This window comes from Carcharhinus amblyrhynchos, chromosome 3, assembly GCF_965287045.1.
Source record: "Carcharhinus amblyrhynchos chromosome 3, sCarAmb.v2.hapA, whole genome shotgun sequence".
NCBI lineage: Eukaryota > Metazoa > Chordata > Chondrichthyes > Carcharhiniformes > Carcharhinidae > Carcharhinus > Carcharhinus amblyrhynchos.
This window is the reverse complement of record NC_137326.1, coordinates 100,845,766-100,873,478: the sequence shown is the minus strand read 5'-3', so window position 1 is coordinate 100,873,478 and position 27,713 is coordinate 100,845,766. Positions and strand designations below refer to the sequence as shown.

The 27,713-nt window shown below is 39.5% G+C and overlaps 1 protein-coding gene across 1 annotated transcript in view; it reads left to right on the top strand.

Moving 5' to 3' along the window:
- LOC145341236 (spermatogenesis-associated protein 16-like) overlaps window positions 1–27,713 on the top strand; it is a 118,023-nt gene that overhangs the window by 74,027 nt on the left and 16,283 nt on the right. The window contains exon 7 of the mRNA XM_080186162.1: window positions 7,742–7,854. Coding sequence (XP_080042288.1) covers window positions 7,742–7,854 — 113 coding nt within the window. The remainder of the gene's footprint in view (window positions 1–7,741; window positions 7,855–27,713) is intronic.

Here is a 27,713-nt window from a genome sequence, read left to right as displayed (position 1 = left end):
TTGTGTTTTCAGTGATTCAGTCTAATTCTATATTATTCTTAACTCAGATGCTTCTCCCAGTCCTTTTTATCCCGCATTTTCACTTTTAATACTATACCTTGCTGCCCAAATCCCTGTTGAATTTGTTTAAATCTTTCCCCACAGCATTAGTTAACTTGGCCACAATGTTTATTGTTATGGCTCTGTTCATATGTTGTTCCTATGTTTAAGAAGGGTAGCAAGAATAATCCAGGAAATTACAGACCAGTGAGCCTTACTGGATTATTGGAGAGGATTCTTCGAGACAAGATTTATTCCCACTTGGAAATAAGTGGATGGATTAGTAATCATGCATGATTCTGTGAAGGGGAGGTCATGTCTCACGAATTTGATCAAGTTTTTCGAGGAAGTGATGAAGATGATTGATGAGGGTAAGGCAGTGGATGTTGTCTATGTGAACTTCAGTAAAACCTTTGACAAGGAGACTCATTGCAGACTGATGCAGAAAGTAAAGTCGCATGGGATCAGAGGTGAGCTAGCAATGTGGATACAAAACTGGCTTGGTCAGAGAAGACAGAGGGTTGCAGTGGAAGGGTGCATTTCTGAATGGAGGGCTGTGACAAGTGGCATTCCTCAGGGATAAGTGCAGGGACCTTTGCTGTTTGTAATATAAATGATTTGGAGGAAAATATAACTGGTTTGATTAGTAAGTTTGCAGATGACACAAAGGTTGGTGGATTTGTAGATAGCAATAAGGACCATCAGAGGATCCAGGTCAGTTGGAGATTTGGGCAGAGAGATGGCAGATGGAGTTTAATCCAGACAAATGTGAGATAATGCATCTTGGAAGGTCTAATACAAATAGGAAATATACAGTAAATGGCAGAACTCTTAAGTGTATTGATAGGCAAAGGGATCTGGGTGTACAGGTACACAGGTCACTGAAAGTGACAATGCAGGTAGAGAAGGTAGTCAAGAAGGCATACAGCATGCTTGCCTTCATTGGCTGGGACATTGAGTTTAAAAATTGGCAAATCATGTTGCAGTTTTGTAGAACCTTATTTAGGCTGCACTTGGAATATAGTATTCAATTCCGGTTGCCACACTACCAGAAGGATGTGGAGGCTTTGAAGAGGGTACAGAAAAGATTTACCAGGATGTTACCTGGTAAGGAGGTACAGACAATGTGAGTGGAGAGATGGTTAAGCACAGGTTAAGAGATGTGTCTCCAGCCAGGACAGTTAGTGAGACTTTGCAAGCCCAGACAAGTCGTGGGGTTTCAGATAGTGTGACTGAACTCAAGATCCCAGTTGAGGCCGTCCTCATGCGTGGAACTTGGCTATCAGTTTCTGAGATAAATCCCACCACATCAGTTTAAAGTCCAAATGGGTTTATTTGTAGCAAAAGCAGCAAGCTTTCAGGACAGCCTGTCCCTTCATCATGAAGGGACATTCCATCATTGTGCATCTGGTTTTCAGCTGTCAAAAGTGGCTCCTTGAGTTGTGTGCGCAGTTCCCAAGAAACAGTCATGGCACACACTCAGGCAGATCCAGCTGCCAGAGCTGTTCCAGCCACCTCTGTTTCTTCAGGAGTGGATTTACAAGGGCAAAGGCTACCTACTGAAGACACAATTAGCTTGTGAGGAACCTATGCACCACAATAAAAGAGATATATAATACCAACAATACCAGGAGGCCCTTGGGATGCTGAAGATAAAACTCAGGTGCTTAGATTGATCCAGTGGAGCCTTCAGTAATTTCCAGCAAAATAGTAGTCTGCATTATTCGGCACAACCTAGCACTGCAGAGGGGAGAGGCATTGAATAATGGAAACATAATTGCTTGCCATTCCTCATCCGATGAGGAGGATGTGGAGGAATCTGCTATCTGATGGCATGGGAATAGGAACCCCTTGCACAAAAGGCAAGGGAAAATGAGAGACACTCAAAAGGACATTTGGGACAATCTCACATACTTGATGCCATTTCACAATCAATGTAATAAAACACTCAGTATTAGGTAGACCTACTGTTATCTCCAGCGTCTTGTACTCCATCACTCATTGCCTAGGCTCACAGCACTGAGGAGCTGACCAGATGCAGTCTAATCTAATACTGCCTGGGCTTGCAAAATCTCAACTGTCCCAGCTGGAGACAATACGCACCTCTTTAACCTGTGCTTCGCCCTCTCTCCACTCACATTGTCTGTACCTTTAAGATTTGACGACCTGTAAGGACTTGCATTCCAACCATTATCTTGTAAATTGATTTTTTTTTTATATGCCCTGTTTGTGAACTGAAATCCCACTCACCTGATGAAGGAGGTTGAGACTCTGAAAGCTAGTGCAAATAAACCTGTTGAACTTTAACCTGGTGTTGTGAGACTTTTTAACTAATCTAATACTAGCAGCCTATGATGAAGCAAGGCTGCAAATAACATCTAAAAAGGCAACAAGAATGCAAAGGATGACCTACATTTGTTGAGTGACACAATATAATAAAGCCTCAACATTTTCAAAATTTTAACATACATGAATCTTAAGTGCATCCAGATGCTGTTCTCTAACTTATATATGTTCTTACAAGGAACTAGCCCTATCCTTGCAACTAATGTAGAGACAAGCTGCTAAATCAGGCTGCCCCATAGCTTGGGATTACTTTGGCATTTATCCTCTGCCCAACTGAAGCCTGGAGGGCTCTGGCATGCTGAGGGGCTTCTGTACAGATGTGGGACCCTATCCTGCCATCAGATCAGCTGGAGGTGCTGGAGTCATTGACTGAAAAACTGCTGTCCACATCCTGAGGAATCCCCTAAAACAGAATATAGCCACTCATCCTCCCTTATAAGGCACACTTGTATGTGCCCTTCTGACCTTAGAAGAATGATGTTCTGATGGAGATGCCAGGCCCTTTGTCCACCTCTTACCTTGCCACTCTTCATTTACCTCACAGACAAGGCAGTCATACAAAGATATGTGGTTCTTCCTCCTAAGAGGTGGACAGCAGACCCCAATCATTCCAGCTCTACAGTCTTCAGGATTATTGAGACTTGCATGAGAAAACAAACACTTAGGGTTTAAGGGCTTACCATTTCCACATTCCCTTACTGCAACCATGTTTGCTAGAACATAGAAAAACTACAGCACAAACAGGCCCTTCGGCCCACAAGTTGCACCGATCATATCACTACCTACTAGGCTTACCTATAACCTTCAATCCTATTAAGTCCCATGTACTCATCCAGAAGTCTCTTAAAAGACCCTATCGAATTTGCCTCCACCACCATCGACAGCAGCTGATTCCACTCACCCACCACCTTCTGAGTGAAAAACTTACCCCCTGCCATCTCCTCTGTATCTACTCCCCATCACCTTAAGCCTGTATCCTCTCGTAGCAACCATTTCAGCCCTTGGAAAAAGCCTCTCAGAATCCACCTGATCAATACCTCTCAACATCTTATACACCTCTATTAGATCACCTCTCATCCTTTGTCTCTCCAAGGAGAAAAGACCGAGCTCCCTCAACCATGCACTATTAGTTATATGGTGCAGCTATCCTGCCATTCTTAAGTGCATCCTGTGGGCCTTGAGGTGTGCAGTGGTGGACACATGAGCACTGTGCCTCATGAGTGGCCCGGAAGCACCCTTGTACATCTGAAATTGTTCACTCACTCTTCTGTGATCACACTCCTGTTTTGCCATCAGCAATCATTCACTGCTCTGAGCTCCAGCTAGTTCCAGGGCTGCCTCCTCTGCCTGAATCAGGTTATGGGGGCCAGGGAGGCCTATATAGTTCTTTGCCTCTATTGTCATGTGCCCACTTCTCCTGCAAGGAGGAACACTGTTTGTTTCCCTAGAGAGACAAACACAATACCAGTGCTGGTGGCAGCACTTTGGTCCATGTTGGAAGCTCACAATGCCTCCTGCCATGCATCTGACAGGATCTGCTCCTGCCTGACACCCTTACCACAAACTGGATGGTCAGTGCCTCTTGCCAGTTAGTGTACCCTTTTGCATTGTCACATGCAAGCCCCGAAGAGGAAATTGGTACAAAGAGCTCACCTCGGTGAAGTGAAGATGGTTATTGATTCATTTGTGGTACTGCATCCATGTTCTCTGGGTGACCTCACGGCTGCTCGCCTGCTCCACAATTGCTATCCAGGCTTGCTTGGTCATGTGGAAAAGTTGCTTCTTCCTCCCACTTGGGAAGAGGACCTCCTACTTTGCCTTTGCAGTTTGAAGGAGAATCTGCAGGGAGGCATCAGCAAACCACTAGTCTATTCCAGCGTCTTTCCTCTACCATGGTGGTATGGTAACTTCTGTGAAGCTCCTTTGAGGTTATCAGCACAGCAGGAAAGGTCTTCTGCATAATAGTCAGCAGAAGGGGTCTTTTATCCAGTAGTCAGCAGGAGAGATTTTCTACATAGTAAATTAGGCAATCCTTGTAACTAAAGCAGCAGTATGTGCAGTGCTGGCAGCTCTTCAAATATGGCATTACCACCTGCTGTTCAGTCAGTTGACACTGTCACCATTGCCTCATTTCCTGCCAGCAGTCTTTAATTGGACTGGTCAAATCCCTCTACTGAGTTAATTGGCCAGCCATTGCAATCATGTTTATGACTTTAGAGTGGAAGAGAAATCCACTTCTAGTGCCACTGCCAGACCTATGGTCTGCATACAAAATTCAGCCCAGGACCTCTCTCTTCCTGTTGCATTCAGCACTAAGGCCTCCAGCACTACATTGATGAATCTATGCACCCTCTTCCTGTTGCTCCACTTATAGAACTCCCACTTGTTGCCAATATCAGTATAACAATCAGCAGCAGTTTCTTTCTGATGAGTGCAGTTTTCCTTTAAGAGGAACAGGCTGCATTTAAGAATGGCAGAATAGCTGCACCATATACTAATAGTGCATGCTTCTGAGCTTCTTACTGAATGTTCAATCAGCCAACAGTGTGGGTCCTGCATGGCCTAGTGCCACAACCATTTAAATGAAGAGACAGCGCAAAGCTTGCAGACTCCACAAGACTGGGCTTGTGACAGAAAATGGGCCTAATGACATTTTTAGTCCTAATTATTTGCCCAAGCTTAGCAAGAATTACTGGGGTAATTAAACAGAAAGGATCTAACGACTAGATATTTTGATGCTTAAACTAGATGCTTACTCAGGTCCTGAAGTATCAATACTTACTTTGAATCAGGTTTGAGAATTATTTTTCTTCTCACCACAAAATTGCTATTGCTGCCAAATTCTCAGTTTCCATTCCATTTGTGATCCATTCCAAGTGTGATTCTCTGAGATTTGCTTTCAATTTTTATGTCCATGTACAGAACTGTCAGAACACAAATTATTTACATTCAGGAGAGGGAGAGAGAAAAATCAACATTGCCAAAGCTTGATTGAAGGCTAAAGTACTTACCAATTTGTTGAACTTTGCATGCAATTTAGTACTGGACCCTATGTCATATGCTAAAGCTAAACTGGGCATCTACTACATAGTGTGAACTTAAATTCCATTGTTTTAAAATATTTAAGATATGTCATGGTATTTCTGATGGTGAGCCAGGTATATACTTCGTGCAAATGTTAATCTTGGTGATTGTCAGCTTTCATCTTTGGAAAACAACTGATTAATTGATAAATAGTATGTCATGATTAGATAGGTTGAATGACCAATAGTTTCCATATCTATGATTTAATTGGCTGAATAGCTTGTTGTGCAGTTTCAGGACTTATACCAAATACAATTCGAGTGCATACATTTCCCTGAATAATATGCGTGTCTGCAGATTGTACCAGTTAATTGAATGTTCTATTTTAACTAAATAGTCATACTGTTAATAACAGTTATTATAAACTTGGTAAACTTTTCACAAATTATTTGTAATTATTACTAGTTTGGGGTCTGCATTGAATATTATTTTGACTGCAACAAGGTTTATCACGCTGTAAGTAATCTGATTGTCTAATATTCAGACCTATAACTAATATCTAATTATATAATTGTTCGCCCAGAGATGTAACAGTAGGATCCTGTTGTGATCTGAGGTTGTTACTCTGTCTTTTTCACATGCAATTTTCTACTCTTTCAGCAGGTGGATAAAAAGATTGTGTAATAAAGTTAGGTCAGATATGAATTATTAACAGCTTTATTCTACAAGCAGCAAATCAGCATACAGAGCAACAGTCGTAAACAAATCCAATTTCTCTTAATTTTTGATTCTGTCCTTGTAAAATAATGTAAAACATCCCATGTCCTTTTTCTAAAATGCCATTCTAAATTTTAACATTACAGGTTAACCTAACCTGTCAAGTGGACAAGTGATAGAATTAGATCAACCACCCTTTTACAGCCCTTTTTGAATTTACTTTGATTTCAGTGGAAACTAAAATCAGGTGGAGACAATCCTACTAGATTTCTGTTAAATGAATTAGGTACAATTACCACCTGCCTTTTTCATATAAATTGTCTAGATGTGCAAAAATAAGCTTTCTGCGTCTTAGCTTCCAAGCATAACCCTCTGTTCAAAAACTGACTAATTGCTCCAACTCTCTAGTGGAAAATTTGTTCCTTTGACTGATTCACCATTCAGTGATTTCCCAATGGATTTGTTAATAAACTAGTACTCTCTCTGACCTCCCTTTGGATATGTATCTAAAGAAACATCTTTGCCAGTCTCAAAATGAATGTAGGTTGGTCTTTCATATGGCTTTAGGAGCAAAAGCTGTTAGAATCATAGAATCCTACAGTGCAAAAGGAAGCCATTTGGCCCATCAAGTCTTCACCAATCACAGTCCCACCCAGCCCCTATCCCCATAACCCCACACATTTACCCTAACTAGTCCCCGTGACACTAAGGGGCAATTTAAATGGCCAGTGCACCTAACCCGCACATTTTTGGATTTCTTGTCACAGTTTTAATATCAAGTTCCCTAACTAGTCCAGTGCCCTGCAGGAGAGCTAGTGTACCTCCAGGACGTCATCCTCGAATTTGAGTTAGATGCCAGGTGTTATTATGTGATCTATGGTTTAGTCAGGTTTCCACAGCCGTGGCCAGGTAAGGCTCTGAGGCGCCACATCAGCCATGTCCGTTCCAATTTTTGTTGAGGTTCATCCACAAGCCCTGGGGAAGATTGAAACTTCGTTGTTGAGATGTTGGATCTGTGACAATGGGTGAGATTTTCCAGCCCATCCCACCAGCAGGATCATCTGATCCCTCTGAAGGCAACCCCACATGGCGAGTTCCCTGGCAGCAGGATGGGCAAACCATGTAAAATACTGTAGATTTTGATGGGACCAGAAGACCCTACTAGTGACCAATGGCAGGCTACCTCCACCATCAGAGAAAATGCCAGGAGGGGCAAAAATTCCACCCAGTGTGTTTATGGGGATCCTGGCTTACCAAGCCTGGAGTGACTTTTCATTGTCTTAAGAGAAGTAGGCTGTAAGCTGCAGCATTTTGAAACATGGCTCACCTACCTTTAATATGCATCTTCAATGCCTGACGCATTTTAATAAACAGTTCTAATAGCTGTAGCCTGTGGCTTTTAAAACTATACAAATCCATATTGTTTTAAAGCACATCACTTAAACATAACTGATAATCAATTTTTTTCCCATAATAAAAGAAAATGATCTGACGTCCCAGAACATGACAGTAATCTTCTTCAACAAACCTGCATAATGTAATTGTAATTGAAGTATTTTAAGGCCCTTACCAAAACTAGATGGAAAAACTATATATGTTTCTTAATATTTTCTAGAATCTAGAACACCCTTTTGGTCACTTACTGTAAAAGAAGTTGAGAAGAACATGGATATCCTTGGGAGGAGAATTCTGCCAGTTTTAGATTTTACACTGTGCACTAAACTAGCTGTGGGTATATTAATTTATTAAATTGACTCATGGACTCATGGAACAACTGAAAGCTTTTATTAGTATTGAAGATTTACATCAGAAAGATGGATTTACAATGGCAACTGATTGTGGCAGTTTTCCTTTTCATTAGTTTGCTTGCATTTATTGAATATCTTACAGTTAATTATCAAATTTCAAATGCATAAAACATGCCCTGCAACATATACCAGCACTGTGCAGACTTCCTACACATTTAGAGAAATATCATTAAACAACCAAATTTGTGATATCCACTGTTTTGTAGTATTTATATACAGTAACTGAGCGAATTATCAGATTATAGCGGTCAAGTATAGGATTCCAAGCAACAGGGTAGTTAATTTTAAAGTAAAATGCCACAAACCTCTTTGGGGCTTCTGAGCTTGTTTCTGTTAATAAGACTTTCACTTTTGCATCAGAGAGTTGTAAGCTCAAGCTTCACTCAAATATCTGAACATACAAGATAAGTTGACTCTGTTGTGCATTGTCAAAGAGGTTGACCTTTGGAAATATTGTCCTTCAGATGAAATGCTAAACTGACTTTCCCTTCCTGTGATTCAGTTGTATGTTAATGTTCTCATAGCATTATTTCAAACAAACATCACAAAATTTCCCTAATGTCTTAGACAACATCCTTCCCTCAACCAAAAATATTTAGTAATTTGCATCATTATTTGTGGGATCTTTCAGAAAATTGCTATCAATTTCCTTACATGAGGATGGCGAGCTGGCGAGAGTCTCGCATCATCTCCTTTGGGGAAGATACACTGTATTAAATAACAATCAGACATTTAACTGAACAATGGTGGGATTTCCCCAGAATCAAAGAATCCCAGGCCCAGAAATCCCACCAGGATCTCTAAGCTGTGCATTGCTCAGAAATGCCAGCCCAGAGACCATGACAACCACGGGACATGCACCCTCCTGAGTTTCAGGATCATCAAGGAAGGTCCCTTGCCTCAAGCAAATGGTGGCAGGATGGGGCTTGCAGGATGAGGATCATGGGAGTGAAGGGAATCAGAAGCAAAGGCAGGGGGCTGATTCGCAACAGTGCTTTGCTTTTTTGGCATCCCGCATGACGAGTCCCCGGCTCACTATTGGATGAATACCAGCAGCAGCAGAATTAGCAGTGAAGTGGGAAGACCCAGGGTCCCCACTCTCCATCCCACCAAATAAATAGTTCCCTGCCGCCGAATGAACCTTAAGGGAGGGCAATTGATTCAGCCCAAGGAATCACTCCATTTGAAATTAATTCATTGCATGCAAAGTGCTTTGTAAGACTTCAGAAGGTATTATATCAAAGCTTTTGGTGTGAAAAAATCTTTCTTCAGACATATTTATATTTCCAACCAAAGTTTTTCCAATTTCTTTTGAGGTCAATAAATTACAGGAATAGATTTTCTTTTTCCTGTCTAGCAATGAAATTGGCATTGCAGAACAGCTATCCGTTGCAGAAATTGCCCAATCAAATTAAAATCAGGCAGTTTCTATAACAACATGCCAATCCACAACATCAATTTTGTTGCCTGCTGGCATGTACAAAACTTTCCCTATAATTCCTTCATTTTACTTGCCTCTCATAGGTTAAAATTAAAAATTTCTACTCTGTGGATACAGGTGAGACATTTATACCAATTCTAGTAATTCATTCTGATTCACAATCAGAATTTATTGCCTACAGTTAAAAGGTTATAGGTAATTAAATGTTAAGGTAAAAAGCTGCAGAGCGGATAGTAGAGTTCATTTTCACCATTACCATCTTTCTGGGAGTAAATATAGCAATCATTGCAGAAGGGACTCCCTGCATATTATTTTGCCGTGCAAACACCCACAGATTGGTCCTGCCTGTTGCATTCACGGATGAAAGGCAGGCACACTCCCAACTGCTGTTCAACTTTCTTATCTAATATTGTACAGAAATGAATCTGATCATAAGATCACTGAGAACCAGGACAAAGGCTGAGCAATCTGAAATCACATGTTGAAACTGTGACTAGAGGAAGCACTAAAGGTAACAGTAAATAGGTGAGCAAAACTGGAAGAATTTCATGGAATCCTATAAAATTTTGAAATGTGGCACTGGCTTGAACTGGGTTGCAAAAAACCCAAAATCATTCATTATGAAGGATTTCAAAGATTAGGGAAAAGAAGGACACAGTAATGTGCCACTTGAGTTTAAAAGTTGCAGAGAAACTAATACCAACTGGAGAGATTTTCTGGACTGCATTTTGCATACCTGAGGTGGAATAATATGTTCTAAGGAATTTATGTATTATGTACTTTTTGGAGGCTATCCAAATCATTCTAATTTTAAGAAAATTCAAATTGATAATATTATACAACTGGCATAATACTGCCACTCACATACTCTGCAAACATACAATTAATTAAATGTTGATAGAAAAATCTTGAGATGATTCAACTGTGTAAAATTGTGCAGCTAATTAAAATAGAGGGATTTTGTGGTATTATATGACTATGTAGTAGTAATTCAGAAACTCAGGCCCTGGGGACACAGGTTCAATTTCAATTCCGGGTGTTATTCAATCAATAACACCCAGAATTGAAAGCTAGTTTCTATAACGGAACTATGATTGATTGTTGTGAAAACCCATCCAGTTCACCAATGACCTTTAATGAAAGATATTTTGGATTGTCAACAAATACTGGCCTTGAAAGGATTTTTTTAAAATTGTGAATTGGTTTTGAATGAGGTTTGAATTTCTCAACTAATTTTGTAATGAGCCTTTTTGATGCTTTAATCCTTTATTACTTTTAAGTTTCACAATTTTGTACTCACGTTAATATATAGTTTTGTATTAAGAATCTTTAAAAACTTATAAAATGAACCAAGTGAACCATTCTGAGACCACAATAGAAAAATGAATTATTTTAGAGAAAACGATATTTCATACACCAATTGATTTTTAATATTTTCAATCAGTACTGCCTTTTGCTAATAACAAGAGATAATTTGTTAAACATAAGGATTTAATTTGGTCACTACTGTCCCAGTTCATTAACTTAACTTTTATTAATAGTTGCTTGGCAATACACAACTTGAGTATTGCTGAAAAAAGAAACATGCAGCCAAAGCTTTACTCCAGGACAAAATTACAGGCTTACAAGTTTCAAAGGAAACAGTGTATACTGCATGAGGAAAGGATTGGAAAATGAACTCTGTTTAAAGTTTATTTATGAGTGTCACAAGTAGTCTTACATAAACACTACAATGAAGATATTGTGAAATCGGTGCTGATTGGTAAAGGCATTGCTGTGATGAATGCACTAGGGAACAGTTAGCCACAAGCTTTTGTTTAAATTCAAACCAGGCAAGTTGACTCTGATTGGTTGAGGCATTGCCTGAGGAATGAACGCACAAGAGAACAGTTGACCCCAAAACTTTTCTTTAATTGAAAAAGGTGCAATGTCAGGACATATTCTTTCTGTTGACAAAGAACAGGGCTCTGTGTATACACATAAGTAGCTTCTAGCACTTGTAAATAAGCCACATTGCAAGCCTGACTAATCATTTTGAATTGGTTGTTAGTGTAATTCTTTGAACAGTCGGGATTATTTAGTAAGTATTGTCCAATTACAGAATCCCATTTAATGTTGAACACCGTGTTCTGAGTTTTGGAAGCATGACCTGATTAAGTATAGTCAGTACTCTGCCTGTTGTGAGCAGCTAAAGGAACAAGCTATTTAAGACCATAAGAAGCAGGAACAGCAGTAGGCCATGCAGCCTGCACTGCCATTTAGCAAGATCATGACTGATATAACACTTACTAAATCCGCTTTCTTGTCTTATCTTCATTATCTTTAATTCCCCTACTGATTAAAAACCTATTGATCTCAGCCTTGAAAATGTTCAAGGACTCAACCTCTGCAGTTTCCTGTGATAAAGAATCACAAAGATTCACCACTCTTTTGAGAGAAAAAATCCTTCCCCAAATCTGTTTTAAATGAGCCTCTTATTCTGTGACTATGTCCTCTGGTCCTACGCTCTCCTGTGAGTGGAAACATCCTCCCAAAATTTATCCTGTCTAAACCCCTAAGAATCTGACATGTTTCAATCATATCACCTCTCATTTTCTGAACTCCAGGAAGTACAGACCTAAGTTGTTTAATCTTTCCTCTTATGGTAGTCCTTCCGTACCGTGATCAGCTTAGTAAACCTCCTCTGTACGCCCTCTAATGACAATATATCTTTCCTTAAATAAGGGACCAAAACAGTACATGATATTCTGAATGTGACCTCACCAGTATGCTGTACAGTTGCAGCAACACCTCTTTGCTCTTATACTCCAGCCCCCTTGAAATAAAAGCCATTTGCCTTCCCTATTACCTTCTGTATCTGTATGCTAACTTTCTTCATTTCATGAACAAGGCCTCCATAGTCCCTTTGTGATACAGCTTTCTGCAGTCTTTCTCCATTTAAATAATGATCTGGCTTCTCATTATTTCTTCTAAAATGAACAATCGCACATTTTCCCACATTGAATTCCATCTGCTCATTTTCTGACAATATATCTCTGTAAACTATTTGCATCCTCAATTACAACCTACCTTCCCACCATTTTTGTATCATACACAAATTTGGCCACAGTACACTCTGTCCCTTCCTCCAAATCACCAATTGTGAAGGATTACAGTCTCAGCACTGATGCCTGCAGCACTCCACTGATTACTGCCCTCCAACCTGAGAAAGAGCCCCTTATTGCTACTCACTGTTTCCTGTTAGTTAGCCAATCTTTTATCCATGCCAGAATATTACCTCCAATACCATGACCTTCTATCTTGCGCAGTAGCCTCTTGTGTGGCACTATATCAAATGCCTTTTGAAAATCCAAATGTACAACATCAACTGCTTCTCTTCTATCTACTCTGGCTGATACCGCCTCAAGAATCTGTAGAAAATTTGCCAGACGTGGTTTCCCCTTCATGGTCAGATTATGACTTTCCAAATGCATTTCTCTTTTCCCCTTAATAATTGATTCTAATAACAGTAGTTAGACTAAATGGTTTGTAGTTTCCTGGAATTTGTCTACTTCCTTTTTTGAACCAGGGTACTACATTGGCAGTTTGCCAATCCTTTAGCACAGTTCTAGAATCCAAGATCTTTTGGAAAATGACTATTAATGCATTCATGATCCCTTTTTTTTAGAATCCTAGAATCCTAGGGTGCAAACCATCAGGTCCAGCGGTCTTGTCAAACTTTAACCCCATCAGTTTGCCTAAAACTAATTATCTGGTGATGATGATTGCAGTCAATTCTTCCCCAAGACTATTTACTATTTCTGGGATGCTTATAGTATCCTCTACAATAAAGACCGATGCAAAATAGCCTCTTTATTCCTCTGCCATTTCCTATTCTCCATTATTACTTCCCCAGTTTCATTTTCTAATTTACTTCACTGTTAATGTACTTAAAAAAAACCACATTGTCCTTTTCTTATTGTTTCTTGCTAGCTTGCCCTCACGGTTTATTTTCTCCTTGTTTTTTTTTAGTCCAGTGTTGCTGCATTTCAAATCTCTCTCACTCTTCTGGCCTACCACTAACCTGTTACACATTTAGGCTTTCCACTTAATACCGTCCTTAACTTCCTTGGTTACCTAAGGTAGATTCTTCCTCACCTTAGAGTCTTTCCTCCTCATTGGGATGTATTTCGTTGTGGGTCATGAGTTATCTTCCCAGATGTCTCATTTATTGTCTTACCTATTCATCTAGATGACCAGTGCACTTGGGCCAATTTCAGCTTCATTCCTTCTGTTATGTGTTGTAAGTCAATGCATCTATTTGATTACTCACATGCTGCGTAGTGGCATTAGAAGAGACATTCATGGACTTTTACCTCTATGCTACCCTAGTCACCAGTCTTTATCTTTTAGTGCTTTATATTAATGTGGTCAGCTGACTTGAAGAGAAAGATAGAAAGATGAAAAGATTGCCACACAATATGTTATTTAACCAGCTACAATTGCTGAATTGCCGCTGCACATAATAAAAGGAAATTTTCTTACACTCTTCGGAAGAGTGTGGTTAAACAAAACCAAGCTTAATTGGGAGCAGTTAACCAATTGGTCAATGACAAGAACACACTACAAAAACTTCTAGAAAAGTATAGGAAAGTGTTCGACAATACTTAGGATCCCTAACTGAGTCAAAGCCAGATTCAAGAGCAAATTTGAAAGCACTCCTAGACGCTTAAAGGCAAGAACTGTGCCATATATAATTACAATGAAAGTAGAAATGGAACCAGAGAAACTAGTAAAAGACAGAGTGATTGAACCTGTAGTCACAAGCAATTGAGCAACGCCAATCTTCTCTGTCATTAAACCAGATGGTTCTATAAGAATTTGCAGTGACTTCAAGATGACAATAAATCCAGTACCATATGTCAACCTGCGTCCCTTACCATTAATGGAGGACTTATTCACTGGATTGCCTGGGGGTCAACAGTTTAGTAAGATAGATTTGTCCCAAGCATACCTCCAAATGAAGATGACAGCTGAGTTGTAAACACTGTTGGTGATTGTTATTCACGAAGGGTTGCTCCAGTATAAACGCCTACTGTTCAGAATAATATCAGCACTGGCCTTATTCCAAAAATTCATGAATCATATTCTAAGTGGCCTCAGCAGTATCCAATGTTATCTGGATGACATTCTAATTGTAATGACTTCAACGAGCCCCATGAGGTTGGGCTCTTGTTGTATGGGCTCTGTGATTGAGTTCATAATTGCCTGCACATAAATATGGGAGTGTACACTGACCCTCCTGATTCTGACTTTGTACCTGAAGCAGTCTAGGAGTGGAATAGGGTTTGAAAATAAAAGGAATCTAGTGAAGGAACGCTGGCCTCTGACAGGTTATTTCACTAATTACAGGTTAAAATGAACAGGAACTTTTAGAAAACGTGGGAGAAGCACTGGAATGTCTAGGGGTGTACAATCTTCTTGTGAAGAAAGAAAAATATGATCCTTTTCAAATCATCAATCAGTTATCGAGGTCACATAATAGATGAAGATAGCCTCCATAAAGAAGCAAAGAAAATAACTGAAGCTAGAGGCACCAAGACCACAGAACATGTCACAGATGCAATCATTTTTAGGATGAATTAATTATTATGGAAAATTCATTCCAAACCTTGCAACAGTACAGAAACCACTCCATATTTTTTGGGGGCCAACCAACAATAAAATTGGACAAAAGAATGTGAAGGTGCAGTGCTCAAGAAATCTGAAGGATTGGTCCATTATAATCCAAAATTGAAAATTCAACTAACATGCGATGCATCCCTCAATGGGATGAGGGCAGTTGTCTTATATATCATGACAACAAGAGAAGAGCAGTGAATAGCATTCACATCTCAAACTTTATCAAATGCTGAACAGAATTATGCTCAACTTTAGAAAGGAGCCCTGAGCATAATTTTTGGAATCAAACGATTTCACCGTTATCTGTATAGAAGGCACTCCACTTTGTTAACTGGCCACAGGCTGTTTACAACAATTTTTGATGCATAGAAGGCACTTCCATCATTGGCTACAAGTTGTGACATAGATGGTCTTTAATACAATCAGCACATAATTATGATATCAAATATGAGAGATCATCGTAACATGTCAACTCTGATACCTTATTGAGATTGCCAATTCAGGACAAAACTGAATCATAGGATAGCTACATCAACATATTTTACTTTCCCCAGGTGGAGAGTGCACCAAAAACATTGTTTCTCATGTGTCTTTGCACCGGAGACAATCTGGTGATGGGAAGGTTATCAACATGGTCTTAAGAGGAATTTCACTGTACAAACAATGGAAGAATCCTCAATTCAGACTTGTATCACGAGGTAACATGAAATAACTGTCCAAAATGCAGTACTGCATCAAGGATCAGAGTGATCATTCATCCATGTTTGCAGAGCTGAATACAGGATCAGCTGCATAGGCATCATCCAAAGTAGTAAAAATGAAAAAGCTTGCAAGAAGCTATTTCTGGAGGCCAGGACTTGATTCACAAATTGAAGAAAAAGAGGGACAATGCCAGTGCTGCACAAGAACACAAAATATTTTACCTCCCATTTAATCTGTGGGAATAGCCAGAACAATCATGGCAGAGAATACACATAGACTTTATCGGAACGACCAAAGGATATGTTTCTTCTCCTAGTTGATGCGCATTTAAAATGGCCCAACGCCATGATAATGAAATCTACCACAATGGAAAAAACCATAGAGAAGTTAGATGAGTATTCGCAAAACTTGGAAAGCCTGAACAACTGGTCAGTGATAACGGAACACAATTTATATATAAGAAATTTGTGGATTACCTTAAGAGGAATAGTATGCAGCACATCAGGACTGCACTATATCATCTGTCCACTGATGGATTGGCGGAGATGCTTGTATAGTCACTGAAGCATTATTAAAGCATCAAAAGATGAAGGTTCATTGTCCAGGAAAGTAAACTTTCTCATGTTTATCTGAACACTGCACAACAGGAAATACGTCCGCAATGTTGTTCTTAAGAAGGAAACCGAGAATCAAATTTGATTTACTCGTGCCCTCTGATACTAGTGCGATAGTAAAACGACAATAACAAGCGCATGAACAAACATTGAAACAGAGGAGTTTTAATCAAGGAGAAAGCGTTTTCATAAGAATTCGCTCTACAAATGAGAAGTGGGTACCTACAACCATTCTAGCTAAGATAGGTTTGATTTATTGTGCCATACTACTTGATGACGAGCGAATTCGGAGGAAACAAACAGATAAAATCCTCACTTTAAAGAGTGAATTAGCAGAGTCTATTATCAGGTTGGCTTATGTCACACACCCAATTTCTGAAGTTCCTGAACCAAGGATTATTTCATGACGAAGTTCAGATGTTATTCCAGTAGAGCAACCCAAATCTATAAATGCTGACAAGGAAGCAACTTCACAAGATGGGATTCCTGACATTAGTGAAGAACAGACTACCAAGGATATTAAAGATCAGACTCCAGAACACCATGCCTCACCAAAGTGAAATCAACGTCCACCAAAAAGACACTTATATTAACTGTACATATGTATATAATAATACTTGGTATGTAATCAATATTCATGGGGGTAAGTGTTAATGTTTAAAACTTGTTGTTGTACTATTTAAGTAAAGGGGGAGGGATGTTATGTCTTGTAAACCAATGCATCTCTGTTTGATTAGTCACGTGACATTATCAGAAATATTTGCAGATTTTCCCTCTCTTCCATCCTGGACCGTGAATAAGTAATGCCTATCTGAATAAAGCCCAAATAACTTGTTGTTATTTACTATAAACAAATAACTAAAAAATCCATAGATGTGCAGATTAGGTTCATTGGCCATGCTAAAAATTGCCCCTTAGAGTCCTGAGATGCATATGTTAGAAGGATTAGTGGGTAAATATGTAGGGATATGGGGGTAGGGCCTGGGTGGGATTGTGGTCGGTGCAGACTCGATGGGCCAAATAGCCTCTTTCTGCACTGGAGGCTTTCTATGATTCTTTGAACTTGTTAAGTAATCCACCATGTGGCAACCTTTTCATCCTTTTAATTGCTGTACAAGTGAATCAACCACATGAACATATAACACCTTTGTAGTTCCCTTTTTAAGTTTGACACTGATATTTTAGTCCCAATTTTATCATACTCTAGTTGAATGCTATACTCTATCACATTGTGATCACTACTTCCTAAGGAATCCTTAACCTTGAGATCATTCATTAAACCTAATTCATTACACATTACCAGATTCAAAATAGCCTATTCCCCAGTTGGCTCCATAACATATTACTCCCAAAGACCATCCTGAATGTACTCTATGAATTCATTCTTGTCATATATTTGAGTGGTTGCAGGTTGCTTTAAGATCGCATGATTCGAGGGTAATGTCATTAGGGTGTGGCAGAGGCTGCTATTTTATTTTCAGTTTGTAGTCTGTATAGGCAAGATCTCCTAGAACAAATTTGTCAGTTACTTTGAATGTGTGTGTGTAAACCACATCTTTTCTTTTGTTAAAATTCACAACCTCTATTATAATTAGGACATTACAATTATCTTGGCTGCCATTTTCAATTTGATTAGCCAAATCTATATTAAAGTCGTCCATGATTAATGTGTTGCTCTTTTCACATGCATTTGTTATTTCTTGATCTAAACTCTTTCCTACAATGTGGTTATTTTTCACGAGCCTATAGATACTCTTCCCATTCTCTTCCTTCCTTTGGTATTCGTCATTTCCACCCAAATTGACTCAACATCCTCTGAGCCTAGATCATCTCTCAGAACTATACTTATTTCTTCTTTTATTAGCAGAATTACCCACTGCATTTTCCTTCCCTAAAAGTCATTCCTAAAAGTCAAATAACCCTGAGTATTGATTTCCTGACTTTGATCTCCTTGCAACCGTGTCTCAGTAAAAGGGCTATTAGATCATACACGTTTAACTCTATTTGCTTTTTTTATGCTAAATGAACTCTTAAATTTGTCTTTCTACCACTTTTCCTTACACTAAGCCCATCTCTAGGGACAATAGAACCACTGTTTCTTCTTTGCCTTTTATTCCCATGTCTTCCTCTTTTGCTTTCACTTTTTCCACTTTTTGTTTATAACCCAGTTTACATCTCCACTAACTCCCTGCTCATACCCATCCCCCTGCCATAGTAGTTTAAAGCCTCCCCAATAGCACCAGCAACCACCCCTGTGAGGATACTGGTCCTGGTCCTATTTGAGCGGTACAGGTTCTATCTTCCTCAGAACCTGTCCCAATGCCTCAAATCTGAAACTGATCCTCCTACTAGCCATCCATTCATCCTATCTTTCCTCCTATTTCTGCTCTCACTAGCCGTGGCACTGGATGTAATCTTGAGATTACTACCTTAGAGGTCCTGCTTCTTTACTGGGAGTTAGGGTACAAGTTTTCAGCTTTCAGCATCTCGTCCTTTTTATTAACATATATCATTAGTTCCAATGTATATCATAATTGTTGGCTCTTTTCCCACCCCCTCCAAAATGTTCTGCAATTGCTCTGTGACATCAGGGACACTTGCCTGTTCGCCTTACAATTCCTCTATCACGAGAGCCCTTCCCCTCTTTTTCCTTTCAATCTGTGCAGTTGAGCCACTTGTGGTGTCACAGATTGGCTTTCATTGCATCCTTCTGAGAAGTCATTACCTCAAAAGCAGCATATCTGTTTGAGAGGGATATGACCATAGGGGACTTCTGCACTATCTGCCAACTCTATAATGCCTGGAAGTCACCCATTTCCTTTCTACCTGTGCAGACTTAGTCTTGGATGTGATCACTTCTCTAAACATATGATCCATGAAAGTCTCAGCCTCATGGATTCTCTGGAGTGATTCCAGCCACTGCCCCATCTCTAAAACAAGCATTTCCAGTTGCTGCAGCCAGAGAACCTTACTGCAAAAATGTTCATCCTGATTAATGGAAGTGTCCTTGGTTTCCCACATAGCACAGTGGAAACATTCCATGTGGGCAAGCAGTCCTGCCATGACTTGCCCTTAGATAATTCCCCTTATTACTTCCAAGTTAAAGAATATTAATAACCTGAGACTCTACTGCAGGTGTTGACTTTGTAATAGACCTTATCTTTATTCTTACTATGCCTCAAAATGATAGAATAGATACCCATCAGTCCCTACTTATCAATCAACAGATCCCTTACTACATCACTGCAACGTTGACTGCAGAATACTGTTTCCATACATCCAGTTATTTCCCTATTGCTTGTGTTTCTTTCTTAAATGCACATGGATCCTTCTTTCTAAAATGCGTTTTTCTAATTCTCAGCTATTTAATAACCCTCCTTGTCAGAGTTTCTTACTAATCAATTAACTTAAGTTTCTCCTGTGATGTTATGTTAAGCACCAGTACTGCTGACTGCCTATCTGGCATCCTTCTCTCACACTCTCGTCTAGGCGCTGCTGACTGCCCGTCCCAGAATCGTCCTCTCGTCCTCTTTTCTAGTAGTTGCTGACTGACTATCACAGTGCTCTACTCTCAACCTCTTCTTGCACATGATTAGCTCAGCCCTAGGGACCCTGGTTCAATTCCAGGGCCTGTATCGTGGGGTGGAGTGGTATGTGTGCGTGTGTGTCATTTTCTGTGTGAGTGGGGGAATCCCGCTGTGGGGGGTTTGGGGGGTTGGGGGGGAGGGGGTGCAGGGGATGAATACCCTGGGGTCTGGTTATTGGAGGGGAGCCCCGTGAGGGGTGACTCTGTGTGGAGTTTGTACATTTTCCCTGTGTCAGTGTGGGTTTCCTCCAGGTCGTAGAGGTTTACAGCATGGTAACAGGCCCTTCGGCCCAACTTGTCCATGCTGCTTTTTTTTTTAAACCCCTAAGCTAATCCCAATTTTCCGCATTTGGCCCATATCTCTCTATACCCATCGTACCCATGTAACTATCTAAATGCTTTTTAAAAAATAAAATTCTACCCGCCTCTACTACTACCTCTGGCAGCTTGTTCCAGACACTCACCACCATCTGTGTGATCAAAATTGCATCTCTGGACACTTTTATATCTCTTCCCTCTCACCTTAAACCTATGTCCTCTAGTTTTAGACTCCCCTACCTTTGGGAAAAGATATTGACTATCTACCTTGTCTATGCCCCTCATTATTTTATAGGTCATCCCTCAGCCTTCTACGCTCCAGAGAAAAAAGTCCTAGTCTATTCAGCCTCTCCTTATAACTCAATCCATCAAGTCCTGGTAGCATCCTAATAAATCTTTTCTGCACTCTTTCTAGTTTAATAATATCCTTTCTATAATAGGGTGACCAGAATTGCACACAGTATTCTAAGTGTGGCCTTACCAATGTCTTGTTCAACTTCAACAAGATGTCCCAACTCCTGTATTCAGTGTTCTGACTGATGAAACCAAACATGCTGAATGCCTTTGTCAGCACTCTGTCTACCTGCGAATCCACTTTCAAGGAACTATGAACATGTATCCCTAGACCTCTTTGTTCTGTAACACTCCTCTTGCTCCGGATTCCTCCCACAGTCCAAATATGTGCAGGGTTGGCCATTATGTGTGGGGTTTGGGGATAGGGCGGGAGAAGTGGGCTTGGATAAGATCTCTGTCAGAGAGTTGGTACAGACTAGATGGGCTGAATGACCTCTTCTGCATTGTAGAGATTCAATGATTCTAGATGCTACTGTGTCTGTCCCACCGTCCTTCTCTTGCTCTCTCTGATTCTGTAGACAGTGGGGCATACGGCCTACATATCTGGCATCACACTAGCACTGAAATTCACACACCACGTTGTTCATTTGTGTGATAGAAAAAAACACCTTTTTGGCTTGATGGTAGCATCCTATTAGTGGAGAAAGTGTTGCTATTACATAGTATTAGCATGAAATGGCTAGCTTCACCTGTTGCTTAAATTTTTGAGACACCTTATCTTTCCAGGGTAATCAGAGGTAGATTGGATACTTTTCAGGACCTTTTTTTTTAGCAATACTTACATTTTATTACCTTGGATTACATAGAATACAGACAGTAAGGAAGAGATCATAGTCCAACCAATCAATACTGACGCTTATGCCCCACTCAAGCCTTTCCAATGTTTCCTCATCTAAATCTATCATTGCAACTCTCTATTTTCTTCCCTCTCATATGCTTGTTTAGCCTCCCCTGAAATGTATTAATACTATTCACTTCAGTCACTTACTGCATTAGCAAACTCCACATTCTCCTCACACTTTAGATAAAGCAGTTTCTTCTGAACTCTATGTTGGATTTCTTGATATATATCTAATATTGAAGGTCTCTGGTTATGCTTTCCCCTGTAATCAAAATCCACTCCATCAAAACCTTTCATAATTTTCAATACCTGTTAGATCACCCTTCAATGTTTTTTCAAGAGAAAAGAGATTAAGCCAATAAATTCTCTCCTGATATGTATACCCACACATTTTTGGTATCATTTATGTGTACACCTCTCTAGTGCCTCCTTATCCTTTTCATAGTATTACAATCAAAAATATATGCAGTATTTTAAATGTTGTCCAAGGTTCAGTGCAAGTTTAGCATAATTTCCTTCCTTCAGTTCTGTCCTATTAGAAATAAGGCCTTGTGCTTTATTGTAATGACCTTGCTAACCCGTGATCGGTGTGTTTACACTGAGATCCCTTTCTTTGTTTTTCTAAATATTCCAGACTTGTACTTTCAGAGTAATAAGAGACTTCCCAATTCTTCCTACCAAAATGTTGTGCTATCTTACATTTATACGTTGAACTTTATTTATCACTTATGTGGCTATTCTGCAAGGTTATTAATGTTCTTCTGTAATTTATTGCAGTCATCCTCACTATTGACTTTAAAAATCTTAATTCAGCACTTTGTCTTACTGTATGACTAACATAATGTTGATAAAGTTGCTGGTGATGCTGATCCGTCTCAGAACTGTATGCATATCTGTTTCACTTATCCTATAAATAGGGTGATGATTTAATTTATCAACTGCTTTGTATCAACAGCTCCCTTTAAGTAACGGAAATTCAACATTGCAAGAGTAGAGAGCAGATATTTCAGGTTCAACAACAGCTAGAAATTCCCTTCCATAGGCATAAGCTGAATCAATTGGTTAGAACTAAGGAATGAAGTAAACTCTTGCTCTAATGAAAACATATTATCGAGCACCAAATAGTGAAAAAGAGTTAGAAGGAGGATACATTAGAGAAAGTTGCAAAAACAGTGATAAAAGTGAAATTCTGATTGTGTACTTTGATGGTGGAAGTGAGGCAAGGTGCGATTTAAGGGTATCCGTGAAAACTTTGAAACAATATCTGTGCAAGTGATTGTTCCAATCCATTCAACAGAAACTCTGCTTGAGGTACTCAAGGTCTTTCCTAGACAGAAGAAAATTTGTATGGCAGAAGTCTTAAAGCTCTGAGAGCAGCCATTGTGGTATGACAAAAAGGTAATTGATCCCACTTCCCTTTTTCAAAGTTTTGGTATATTTGCTTGGATATCGATAGAACGCACACCGACTTTCAGCTAACAACAGTTCCTTCAAGTGTAAGGAAAAGGATTGAATTCCTGGGGTGGGCCAGGAACATTCCCAAAGACGACATCCTTATCTTAGAGGTGGGGAAAGTGGAAGATCTTTGTACTATTCCCACTCCCATACCCACCCACACACAACAGGACCAAAATCATGGTACAACCAGGTTCCACCTCATTTTCTGGTCCCTAATCAGGCCAATATCCACTCAGAGCCCAATGAGATTTAAAGGTTGAATGGTCAATATCGTGAATAGAGAAGAAGAAAACGTCAACAGCTGCTTTCTAGATTGTTTTCTATGGTTCAGTCCAACATAGAGTAAATGTGCTGGATCTAGTTTCAGTAAAATAGGGGATCAGTAATGACAGGGGATCATCTTGGAAATTGGTAGCATATTTTTCAACATAAAAGTTGAAGAAATGGAACATTCCAAGATAAATAGTCTTAACTTGAAAAAATTGTCAAAATAAAAAAAGAATTAGCCCAGTTAATTTGGGAAAAGAATGTATTAAGTCAATGAGCAAACAAATGGGAAACAGATGATGTTTAGGGATTATGTCAGATATATTTAAGAATTAAGGAAAGGATAGCAAATGCTAGAATTCCTTGGATGAGTACAGAAATTAGTATTAAAATTAGATGAAAAATTTGTGTATGGGAGACAAAAAATCAAGCACAGTATAAAACATAGTGGGAAAGCAATGTAGTATAGAAAAATCAGGAGAGGCCATGAAGAAAAATTGGCAGGCAACACAAGGATATATATAAGCAGCTGCATGAACTTAAAATGTTAATGGATAGTTCAGTAGAGGGCCAATTAGAGATGAAAAACTAATGCATTTTTTGGAAGTTGAAGAATGGTGCAAATACTAAAGGGTTGAATATACAGTATTACATTTAGGAATGATGCATTAACAGATTGATGTTTGACCTTTGGAATTCCCATGTAGACTTCAACATAATCAGTACTGGAACACAGTCTGTAGGAGAAGAAACTTTAAAATTTGAACTTAGTGTATATACTAGCCTTATAGTTCTGATAGAATTATGTTTATAGATGGAAAATGGCCCCCTCCAGATTCTTTATGATGTTCTGCCTTCCTACACCAATTGAAAAGCACAAAGACTCATTACCCTATTGGAGACAAATAGCTCTTATTTATTATTTTCAGCACATTTATGACTGATTAAGAGAAATAATCAAAGAAAATGGCAAAAGTAAAGAATCTTTTATAATGTCCCAATGATCTTTCTCCAGGATCTTCAATTCCTGGAGACTCCAGGCCAGTCCTGGAGGGTTGAGATCTCTAGCTCCCACAGACACATTCCTGCTAGCACCACCTTGTAGCCGACAAGCAGTTTTGATCACGGACATTGAACTGGAACTGACAATCACAATGTTGGACCTGGAGGAGGAGGATTTTTCTTATAGAAGGAGAAGCTGCAAGCCAGCTACATAACAGCATAAGAATTACATAATGTAACTCAGCCGTAGCTACTTCAATATGTCAGAAGAAATCTGTCTTCAACATCTATGATTCAGAAAAGTGGAACCGATCTACTGATGCTACAACCAAGAGCATGTATCTTCAACCTTCAACCAGCCAGAGTGATGTTAAAGTCATTATTCTGTTGTACTTTTTTGTTACAGGCTCATTTCAAGCCATAACTGATAATAGTTCTCACATAAGTTAGAGCTTTGTTACCCCTTGCATAAAGTAAATCATTGCAGCCAACAAGGAAGAGAAAACTGGGGAGAGCCCAGTATTTCTAAGAACTAGATTCCTATCAGAAATCACAGCTCAGGACCTCATTGATGTTTCCATCAGGATGCCAAGCAAAAACCCTGTGACAAATATAAATTGCAAAGAGATTTGTCCAGTCAATCTCCAGATGGACACAGACTGCTACAATTCATCTTATTAGGCTTGCTGTGATAAAATTGCTGAGAAGGTCCTGCTGCCAGCCAGTGGAGGCTTGGAATCCATTTTTATCACAACATTGGAACGCAAGATAAAGTTAAAGCTTACTTAGAAAGTCATACATTCATACATCCAAGACAGACTAGTTGGTATGGATCTTCAAAATGCAAAGTTGAGTCAACTCTTGAGTACATTGATAAAGAAAATGCAATGGACTCTATGGAGTTTTAAAAGACATTTAATGGGATACTGCATAGGAGCCTTGGTGGTAGAATAACAAATTAATTGTGAAGGCACAAATTAGAAATTGTTTGAAAGAAATCAGAATTAGGTAATAGTTAATGGAACTTTTTGAATTAGAGGCATTTTTTTAAAATATATATTTAAATGCACTGAATTGGATACGGGATACAATATCAACATTTGTGGACTATGCTAGATAATGGAAATAGTTAACTGTAAAGTGAACTGTAAGTGATTTCAATACAACATAAATGAGTAAATTAGGATGATAAATGTTGGATGAATTTAATGTGGAGAAATCTGAGGTGATACATTTTTGAAGGTTTAATAAGAAAAATAAATAATAAAACTTTAAAGAGAATCACAGAAACGTAGGATTTAGATACATAATTCTTTCAAAATGGAATGCTGAATTGATAAAGTTCTTAAGAAAGCTTATGCGATCTTTGGTTTTACAAATAAGTGCATAGAGCACAAAAACAAACAGCGTAATGCTAAACCTATACAAATTATTGGTTAGAACCTAGTTGTAAAATTGTATTATTTTGCGTGTGTTAGTTTGGTAAAGATGTGAAGACTATGGAGAGAGTACATGAGAGATTTAGGAGGTAATTTTAATTTCACCAGCCCAGTGGGAATGCTGTGGGTTTGGGTCAGACACGCCATCTGATTTATGCTCGATTGCCTTTTGTCATTACTGTCATCTGGGTTGGATTAAAATTACATCCTTGGTAAAATTGTACCAGAAATGAGAGGCTTTGGTTATGAAGAAGCGATCCAGACATTTGACAGCACAACTACGGCTGTGGGTTAAAGGAAAGTGATAGAGAAATAAAGCTGTATGCTGTCACATAAATATAGTAGCTGATACTGTGATGTCATTAGGAACAGCACTTAGATGATGAAGAGCAGGAAGACAAGATTGGTTCTTGGGTAACCCCAAAGGTAATTGTAAAGAAACAGAAAGAAAAACCGTAATTGCAAGTGCAGTAATTGAATTTTCGTGGCTAAGAGTTTAAAGAGCCAGATAACAGCATTGATAGATGAAGGTGGCACCATGAACTTCGGATTCCCAAGGTAATTAGGAAAAGATGGGAAAGAACTTGAAACACAAACAGATCATCCATGGTCTTATTGAATGGCGGAGAAGGTTTGAGGGAATGAATAACCCACTTCTGCCACTATTATGTATGACGTATGTTTGCACTTTATGAATTAACAAAAAGTCAAACAAAATAACAAGACTTTCAGCTATTTCTTCTAGTTCACTAGAGAGAGGAAGCAGAACAATCTGAAACTACAAACTTTCTTATGATTATTCCCCACCTAAGTTTTGTGATCTATTGCTGATTTTCATTTGGATGAACATACTCCCCATGCTTCCGCAATCCCTGTTACTAAAATGGAGGGTTGGTCGTGGCTCCTCAAGTGATATGTATGTTTTCACTTTCTGTGCTATAGGACTGGATTTTAAGTTCCGATCACAACAGGAACTCCAGAGGAAGTGCAGCACATCTGTTAGTGACTTTTTTCCACTGTATTTACATATTCTTTCTGGCTTCGGAGGGAGTGCAGAGAAGGTTCACCAGGCTGATACCGGAGATGAGGGGGTTAGCCTATGAAGAGAGATTGAATAGACTGGGTCTGTACTCGTTAGAGTTTAGAAGGCTGAGGGGGGATCTTATAGAGACTTACAAGATAATGAAGGGGCTAGATAGGATAGAGATAGAGAGATTCTTCCCGCTTAGAAATGATAGCAGAACTAGAGGGCACAGCCTCAAAATAGGGGGGGGGAGGGGGGGGGGGGTGCAGTTTAGATCAGAGTTGAGGAGGAACTTCTTCACTCAAAAGGGTGGTGAATCTCTGGAATTCTCTGCTCATTGAAGTGGTGGAGGCTACATCGCTGAATATATTTAAGTCATGGGTAGATAGATTTCTGATAGACAAGGGAATTAAAGGTTATGGGGAGAAAGTGGGAAAGTGGAACTGATCCACTTCAGATCAGCCATGATCTTATTGAATGGCGGGGCAAGCTCAAAGGGCTAGATGGCCTACTCCTGCCCCTATTTCTTATGTTCTTATTCAACCATTTAGCTTGAGGATGTGTCTAGGGCGGCGGATAGAGGAGAGCCGGTGGATGTGGTCTTTCTTGATTTTCAGAAGGCGTTTGACAAGGTACCTCACAAGAGGTTATTGCAGAAGGTCAGGGGACATGGAGTTGGGGGTAGGGTGTTAGCGTGGATAGAGGATTGGTTGTCAAATAGGAGGCAGAGAGTGGGGGTCAATGGGTGCTATTCGGATTGGCGGATGGTAACTAGTGGAGTGCCCCAGGGGTCGGTGCTGGGGCCTCAGCTATTTATCATGTATATAGATGATCTGGAGGAGGGAACCGAGTGTAGGGTGTCAAAATTTGCTGATGACACCAAGATTGGTGGAACAGCAAATTGTGCGGAGGGTGTGGAGAGTCTACAGAAGGATCTAGATAGGCTGGGCGAATGGGCCAGGAAATGGCAAATGGAATTTAATGTTGGCAAGTGTGAGGTGGTCCACTTTGGTAGGAATAATGGTAGGAAGAATTAATACTTACGTGGCGAAAAACTGCAGCAGGCGACGGT